The 9,470-nt window shown below is 43.2% G+C and overlaps 1 protein-coding gene across 1 annotated transcript; it reads left to right on the top strand.

Moving 5' to 3' along the window:
* Nucleotides 1-3,183: 3,183 nt before the first annotated feature.
* Nucleotides 3,184-9,009, top strand: C3AR1 (complement C3a receptor 1). Its single transcript, XM_040438761.1, has 2 exons — nucleotides 3,184-3,265; nucleotides 6,779-9,009. Exon 2 carries the CDS (start codon nucleotides 6,788-6,790, stop codon nucleotides 7,883-7,885), a length of 1,098 nt encoding a protein of 365 aa, XP_040294695.1. The 5' UTR covers nucleotides 3,184-3,265; nucleotides 6,779-6,787; the 3' UTR covers nucleotides 7,886-9,009.
* Nucleotides 9,010-9,470: the final 461 nt, after the last annotated feature.

Below are 9,470 nucleotides of genomic sequence, written 5' to 3'. Positions count from 1 at the left end.
AAAATCTATTTTTGTCACATTACATCACAGCAAGTGATCAAATAGGCGTATGCCCACAAAATAGTACCAATCAGACCGTCACCTCATCCCGCAAAAAATGAGACCCTACCTAAGAGAATCGGTCAAAAAATAAAAAAGCTATGGCTCTCAGACTATGGAGACACTAAAATATTATTATTTCGGTTTCAAAAATGCTATTATTGTGTAAAACAAATAAATAAGAAAAAGTACACATATTAGGTCTTGCCACGTCCGTAACAATCTGCTCTATAAAAAAGTCACATGACCTAATCCCTCAGGTAAACGCTGTAAAAATAAAAAATAAATATTATGCCAAATCATAAATTTTTTGGTTACCTTGCCTCACAAAAAACGTAATATAGAGCAATTAAAAATCACATGTACCCCATAATAGTACCAATAAAACTGGCACCTTATCCCGTAGTTTCCAAAATGTGGTCACTTTTTTGAGTTTCTACTGTAAGTGTGCATCAGGGGGGCTTCAAATGGGACATGGCATCTAAAAACCAGTTCAGCTAAATTTGCCTTCCAAAAACCATATGGCGTTCCTTTCCTTCTCCGCCCTGCCGTGTGCCCATACAGCAGTTTACGATCACATGTGGGGTGTTTCTTTAAACCGCAGAATCAGGGTAATAAATATTGAGTTTTATTTGGATGTTAACCCTTGCTTTGCTACTGGAAAAAAAGGATTTAAATGTAAAATCTGCCAAAAAAGTGAAATTCTGAAATTTCATCTCCATATGTAAGCCTCACAAAGTGACTTCAGACCTGAACTGGTCCTTAAAAAGTGGGTTTTGAAAATTTTCCGAAAAATTTCAAGATTTGCTTCCAAACTTCTAAGCCTTCTAACGTCCCCAAAAAATAAAATTTAATTTTCAAAATGATCCAAGCATGAAGTAGACATATGGGGAATGTAAAGTAATAACTATTTTTGAAGGTATTGCATTTACTATCTATTATAAAAGTAAAGAAATTGAAATTTGCAAATTTGGTAATTTTTCAAAATTTTGGGTAAATTTGGTATTTTTTTATGAATAATTTTATTTTTTTTTAACTTATTTTTACCACTGTCATGAAGTACAATATGTGACGAGAAAACTATCTCAGAATGGCCTGTATAAGTAAAAGCGTTTTAAAGTTATCACCGCATAAAGTGACACAACCGCAAAAAATGGCCTGGGCAGGAAGGGGAAAACTGGCCCGGGGTTGAAGGGGTTAAAAGTTTTGTGGTATGTGTGTGTAGTGTATCCATGGTGTATTTATGCATGTGTACCACTATATATGGTGTATATACAGTACAGACCAAAAGTTTGGACACACCTTCTCATTCAAAGAGTTTTCTTTATTTTCATGACTATAAAGGCATCAAAACTATGAATTAACACATGTGGAATTATATACATAACAAACAAGTGTGAAACAACTGAAAATATGTCATATTCTAGGTTCTTCAAAGTAGCCACCTTTTGCTTTGATTACTGCTTTGCACACTCTTGGCATTCTCTTGATGAGCTTCAAGAGGTAGTCCCCCTGAAATGGTCTTCCAACAGTCTTGAAGGAGTTCCCAGAGATGCTTAGCACTTGTTGGCCCTTTTGCCTTCACTCTGCGGTCCAGCTCACCCCAAACCATCTCGATTGGGTTCTGGTCCGGTGACTGTGGAGGCCAGGTCATCTGGCGCAGCACCCCATCACTCTCCTTCATGGTCAAATAGCCCTTACTTTCAAAGTTTTCCCAATTTTTCGGCTGACTGACTGACCTTCATTTCTTAAAGTAATGATGGCCACTCGTTTTTCTTTACTTAGCTGCTTTTTTCTTGCCATAATACAAATTCTAACAGTCTATTCAGTAGGACTATCAGCTGTGTATCCACCTGACTTCTCCTCAACGCAACTGATGTCCCAACCCCATTTATAAGGCAAGAAATCCCACTTATTAAACCTGACAGGGCACACCTGTGAAGTGAAAACCATTTCAGGGGACTACCTCTTGAAGCTCATCAAGAGAATGCCAAGAGTGTGCAAAGCAGTAATCAAAGCAAAAGGTGGCTACTTTGAAGAACCTAGAATATGACATATTTTCAGTTGTTTCACTCTTGTTTGTTATGTATATAATTCCACATGTGTTAATTCATAGTTTTGATGCCTTCAGTGTGAATCTACAATTTTCATAGTCATGAAAATAAAGAAAACTCTTTGAATGAGAAGGTGTGTCCAAACTTTTGGTCTGTACTGTATATGTAAACATGTGTCGTGTATCTGTCGTTGAGTAGGGAACCTGTTGTTAAAAATTTGAATCCCACTCCTGGCTAAAGCCCACCCATCAGCGCTGCTAGGAGGAAGCCACTGCCTAGCAGTGTAAAAATATAAACAAACAGCCCTTGCCCTGCACAATCCATGAAATGCTCCGATGCTCATGTCAGGGGGGCTGCCTGGGTGAAAATGGGAATATGTCAGGGTTCGGAGCTTTAAACAATACTGGCCTAGGCAAGATCTTATAAATGTGGACCCCATCCCTAAACAAATACAGACCCCAGACTAGACCGCCTAAATAGATAGCGATCTCAGACCTCCTAAATGAATACGCACCTCCCCAGATACTTAGGGGGTCATTAATGACTAAATATACGTCACTTTTTGGAGTATATTTGTCGCAAAGGTGATTTGCGGAAAAATCTGTGACTTCTTCCCCCCCTTACACGCCGTCTAAAATGCCTGTCTTAAAATAAATCCTGAAGCTTGTGGTCCTCTTCACTCCAGGGCACCTGGAAGATTCGCCTGCTCCTCCTGGAGTCGGTGTGATCTCCGGGAGCCTTCAAGACATTGTGGGAGAGAAGGGAAGTGGGCACAACGCTTCATTGGGGTGGAGGGCTTAGTAATATGACATCTAATGGAGCCGACCATTTGGTTGTTCCTTGGCTGATCCCCAGCACATTTACACGGGCAGATTATCAAGAATGAACATTTTGAACACTCTCCATAGACTTCTATGGGCATCAAAATACCATAAACCTACTGATATAACAGAATAATTAAGTAAATAACACCCCCCCCCCTTCCTCCAGCCATCTGGGTCCGAAGTTTCTAACAATGCAAATTTTCATCGTCTAAATATGTGAGAGGAAGGAAGTTATGACGCATTACAATGACCAGAGACTGCAGAGGACGGCGACTGCTTCACACATTCCCGAGTACCACAGATCGCGGTCACTGCCATCATCTCAGCAAGGAGCATTTACCAGTACAGGTAGGTATAGCAGTATGTACATTAGTAGTATTATCTCTGGTTATCCTAGGAGACATTTTTCATCCATAGTCCTTGGATTACTATTATTTTGATCCATTGTATAAACATAATTTTTGATACTTTGTAGAAACATTTTTGATACTTTGTAAGTTATGGCTCCTTAAAGAAAATGAAAAAGGCCTTTTTTTAATATTTTCTGCAGCAGTTGCACATTGATGTGGAGATTTCAACCTCTGCATTACAAAGGGAGAAATCCAGGGTGGAAATCTGCGGCATGCACGGACACGCTGCAGAGGAGGTGCAGATTTATATTTTTTGCAGCATGTAGATGAGATTATTTTTTTCCAATCAAATCCGATTTGCTGGTACTGTAAAATTCAGCGTATTTGCCGTACACCAATCTGCGGCGGCGGCGTCTGTCCCTTGTGGATGTAGCTTCACAATACACTGCAAGCTGCTGGATTCCGCCCTGTGCTAAATCTGATTTAGCCTGATCCCAAATCTAAGGTCAAATCCGATCGAAATAAATAAAATCAACTTACATCAGACGAGCAGCCGGCAGTCTGTATAAGTATATTTCAGTCTTATTTTGTGCCAGGAAACTGGCAGAAGACAAAAAAAAGAAGATAAATGTGCCACATCCCCATTTTAAGAAAGTGGCGAGGGCACCGGAGAAATATGTCACAAGTGGCGTTTAAAAAGTTGCAAATGTAGTGTTTGAGAAAAAATAATAATAAAAGACCCTATAGTGCAGGGAGGGCCAACCTGCGGCTCTCCAGCTGTTGCAAAACTACAACTCCCAGCATGCCCAGACTGCCTACCCCTCTCAGCATACAGCTGGGCATGGTGGGAATTGTAGTTTTGCAACAGCTGGAGGGCCGCAGGTTGTCCATCCCTACTATACTTGGCCAGCGCCCGTCTACACATGTGACCGCTGCAGCCAATCACTGGTCACCACCGATCACACAGTGGAAGAGATTTTACAATAGTAATTTACGAAATTGTGCCAATTTTGAGAAATCGGTGCATGTGGCATATGATATTTGGAACTACTTTCTTGGTTGTTTTCTGCTCCTTTGGGCTCATACACACGAACGTATTTTTTACGTTTTCTTTTGCGGCCAGTATGCGGAACCATTCACTTCAACGGGTCCCCAACAAAACCGGAAATGACCCCATGTGCATTACGTTTCCATATGTCCGCATGGCCGTTCTGCAAAAAAAAGTAGTATGCCCTATTCTTGTTCGTTTTGCGGACAAAGGACAGGCATTGTTACAACGGATTCACAAAAAAAAAACAGATGCAATACAGACGTCATCCGTATTTTTTGCAGACCACAAAATACAGACGGTCATGTGCATGAGCCCTTAGGCCACATTTCCATGTCAGTGTCGTGTCTGCGTATCATCCGTGAAGATGTCTGTGAAGGATCCGTGATGGGTCTGTGTGTCCGTTTTTACCCTCTGTTTGTCATCCGTAATCCATGGCCCCTGTTCAGCTGAAAATTAACTTCAAGAGCGTTTTCTTTCTGTCTTCCGTGGAAAAACGAACGCACCACGGATGGCATCCGTGTTGTTTCACGGACCCATGGACTTCAATAGGCGTGCTTGGTCCGCATCACAGACCATAGTAGTGCATGTCTCCGTGATTTATTTACTGACCCACGGACAGTTAAAAAAATACTGATGTGCGAACAGACACATTTAAAGGAATGGCTATGTGTGCTGTCCGTGGAAAATAAGGACAGCACACGTCAGTGAAAAGTGAGAAGTTTGTTACAATGTATTAGGGTACTTTCACACTAGCGTTATTCGTTTCCGGTATTGAAATCCGGTAAAGGGGCTCAATACCAGAAAAAAAGCATCAGTTTTGTCCTAATGCATTCTGAATGGAAAGCAATGCGTTCAGGATGCATCAGGATGTCTTCCGTTCCGTCCCTTTTACGGTATTTGACCGGACAAAATAACACAGGTTGCTGCAGTATTTTTTTCTGGCCAAAATCCCGGAACAATATCGCACTTGCCGGATCCAGCATTCATTTCCATAGAGATGTATTAATGCCGAATCCGGTACCAAGTGTTTCGGAAATTGCCGCATCGCTGGATCCGGTTTTCCGGTCTGCGCAATGCGCCGGATATAGGAGGAGCTACTTTCTCTTTTGATCTTTGAAAAAAATTTAAATTACCGTTCCTCACTGCACCTTCCGGATTGTGAACCCATTCAAGTGCGGGCCACAACACGGGCACGGCTGAGCAACTTAGGAGCCCTTAGGCCCCTTTCACACGAGCGAGTTTTCCGCGCTGGTGCTATGCGTGACGTGAACGCATGGCACCCGCACTGAATCCGGACCCATTCATTTCAATGGGTCTGTGTACATGAGCGTTGTTTTTCATGCATCACTTCTGCATTGCGTGAAAATCATAGCATGTTCTATATTCTGCGTTTTTCACGCAGCCCCGGCCGCATAGAAGTGAATGGGGCTTCAGTGAAAAACGCATTGTAATCCGGATGCGATGCGTTTTTCACTGATGGTTGCTAAGAGATGTTGTTTGTAAACCTTCAGTTTTTTATGAGAAACGCATCAAAACGCATTGCACTCACGCGGAAAAAACTGAACGCAATCGCAGACAAAACTGAATGGTGCGAGTTTCACGCTCGTGTGAAAGGGGCCTTATTCTGGAAAAAGATGAACTTTTAAGGGCTCATGCACACGACTAAATGTATTTTGTGGTCCGCAAAACACAGATCCGCAAAAAATACGGATGACGTTAGTGTGACATCCATATTGCATCCATTTTTTTACGGATCTATTGTCACAATGCCTATCCTTGTCCTTTGACTTTTATGGGACTGCCGGAGATAGCGGAGCCAATGCTCAGCTATTTTCGGCAGTCCCATAGAAATGAATGAAGGTCAGCTGCGCATGCGCGGGTGCTGCCTGCTCAGTTCAGGTTCACGTTCTGCATATTAGTTCAGGTCTCAAAGATAGGGCCCGCACCTATCTGACCTTAGTGGCATATCCTAGCAATATTTTACCGATGTCTAACATGATACAACAGCTTTCATTCAGAATGACCTAATATTTGAAAATGGGTTTTGAAAACTAGAGCCCCCTTTAAGCACTGTTAAATTCTAGTCCTGAATATGTTATACCGTTCCTTTCTATTCAGTAGAAACACCGCATCAGATGAACTTTTTTTTATTTTTATCTTGGACCTTTTTAATTTATTTTGTTGTGACAGTGCATATAAAAGTGAACATTACTTAGTGCTGCACTTCTTATATTTACCAGTAGGTGTCAGCACTCCAGTCCAGTGAACCATGAAAATCTCGATTTACAGCTGCTGTGAAGAGTCTCCTTTTTGATTTATTGATTGTCAATCTCTTTTTCTGACCGTAAAAAAAAACCAGAAACACAACTTAGTCTTAAAGTTTGATCTTCACATTTTACACATGTCTAGGTATCTAAGAAACCTCAAGTAAATATCCACTGAACCCCTATATTTCTGCAGGTCCCCAGGATGTTCAATGGAAGTGATGAGAATCTTGTCCCAGCCGTATCACACTTTCATAACCAAGAGACTGTGTTCACAACACTGGTATATGTGATCACCTTTCTGGTGGGCGTCCCTGGTAATATTCTGGTGCTTTGGGTTACTGGTGTGAAGATGAAGAAAACAGTGAACACGGTTTGGTTCTGGAACCTGGCTGTGGCCGACATCATGTGCTGTCTGTCTCTTCCACTGTCCACCGTCCAGTTATATTACAAGGAATGGTTGTTTGGAGCTGCACTCTGCAAGATCATCCCAGCCATAGTCATCCTTAACATGTTTGCCAGCGTCTTCACCTTGGTGGCCATTAGCATTGACCGCTGCGTTCAGGTAGTCCTGCCGGTGTGGGCCCAGAATCACCGCAGCCTACCAATGGCCTGGTTTGTCTGCTTGGTTATCTGGATACTATCGTTCACTATGTCCTTACCCGTCTTTCTCTACAGAAGGTTCTTAACAGACCACAATGTCACCAGCTGCGAGTACCAGTTTGGCGGCCATGATTACCCCAGTTATTTTGTTGATGACAGCTTTTACTTAAATTATGAAGACCTTACCAACCTTAATGAATCTGAAGCTCCTTTCATGGTTCTTGAAGACCACCACTTCAGTATGCACAACCAAGTCTCCGTTGATGAAGTCACCATCACAGTGACACGTATGTTGTTTGGTTTCTTGTTCCCTCTCTTGATTATCACTGCCTGTTACATTCGTCTGGCTCTAAAAGTACAAAACAGCAGGTTCCTCAAGGTGGGCAAAAAGACTACCAAGGTGGTCTACGGCATCATTGTGGCCTTCTGCGTGACCTGGGCTCCTTACCACATCATTGGCATGGTCCTCTTGTATGATCAAAACCAAATAGTGAGGAAACTAAACAATGTCTCTGTGGCCTTGGCTTTCTCCAACAGCTGCATCAACCCAGTTCTCTACGTCTTCATGGGCAAGGGCTTCAAGGCTAAGATGAGTCAGTCTTTGCGGCAGCTCATGGAGAGCGCCTTTAGTGAAGAAGTGACTAAAACCACCGAACGTAGCAAGACTAAAAGCTCCATCCAAAACAGTGTGGACTTATAAAGAGATGAAATTACAAAGGCAATGTTGATAGGAGGAGTTGAGGGTATACATAGGGGCAAACACCATAGAAAGGATCAAATGGGGTTTCCTCTGCAATCTGGTTCCTGTACCATGTCCACCATCCAAGGAGAAGAGGATTCAATGCTTGCGAGAGAAGGATGGTGGGACTCTTGGGCCAACTGCTCCCTTGTTTTTTGCTAATGTTGCTGCTCTGGAGAAGAAGGAAGTCTTGGTAGGTTCTATAAGGAGAGGATCGAGCTTATCTCAGCTAGACTAACATGTCCACAGGTCCCATATCTGCTGCACTGGGTGCTTCTATGGTATTGGAAACCCATCTATGTATGAATACATGGACGATACTTTATATGATGGACATGTATCGATCAGTCCCATGTGACTTGCCAAATTAAAGTCCTGTGCCATTAACAGGGTTTAACAGCAGTGCATCTTCCATAGAGAGATACCATGAATGTGGCCTCCTGAGGTCCTCCAGTCATATGCCCAATTCTATTCAAGATGATGTATCTCCCAGGGAAAGAGCCACTTCCAAAATATGGCGCTAGCGAGATGGTTCTCTTTCCCTTGGAGATAACCCTCTGCGTATTACTTTCCCATGGAGAATGCCCACTAAGTCTCAGCACACAGATGGTCTCTTTAAGAAGAGCCAGTACCCCTGCTAAGCTTATGTGCCAAATATTAAGTGCCACTGGACAGGTCCTAATAAAGGGGATGGACCCATATTCCCTTAGGCTGCAGCTGAGACAGTTACTTGGACCAAGCAATAAGTCGCTTTTCTTGATGAGGTAACAAGGCACACGATAAGTGCAACCAATTTCCTTGACCAAACAGTCTTGTGGGGTCTACTCCATGGCAGCATCATTTATAGTGGACCAGAGAGCCAGCTACCGGAATTCCTGGGCAAGAGATGATAACGTCCGTCCTGTAGGTACACATTATACATTACTAGCAGAATGACCCGGCTCCACACCACTCTATTTCGTTTGTTGTGTGTGTGTGGTTAAAAGACATCCACAGTGACCTCCACAGGGTCCCCCATAACAGTGACATCTCCAGTGCTCCCATAACAGTGACCTCCACAGTGCCCCATAATAGTGACATCCACAGTGCCCCATAACAGTGACATCCACAGTGCCTCCATAACAGTGACGTCCACAATGCCCCCATAATAGTGACATCCACAGTGCCCCTATAACAGTGACATCCACAGTGCCTCCATAACAGTGACGTCCACAGTGCTCCCATAACAGTGACATCCACAGTGCCACCCATAACAGTGACATCCACAGTGCCCCCCATAACAGTGACATCCACAGTGCTCCCATAACAGTGACCTCCACAGTGCCCCCCTAACAGTGACATCCAGAGTGCTCCCATAACAGTGACCTCCACAGATCCCCCATAACAGTGATCTCCAAAGTGCCCCCATGACAGTGACCTCCACAGTGCCCCCATAACAGTGACGTCCACAGTGCTCCCATAACAGTGACCTCCACAGTGCCCCCCTAACAGTGACATCCACAGTGCCCCTATAACAGTGACATCCACAGTGCCTCCATAACAGTGA

The sequence above is a fragment of the Bufo bufo genome, chromosome 6 (genome assembly GCF_905171765.1).
Source record: "Bufo bufo chromosome 6, aBufBuf1.1, whole genome shotgun sequence".
Classification (NCBI taxonomy): Eukaryota; Metazoa; Chordata; class Amphibia; order Anura; family Bufonidae; genus Bufo; species Bufo bufo.
The sequence above is the reverse complement of the archived record's forward strand: the minus strand, read 5'-3'. Positions and strand labels throughout refer to the sequence as shown.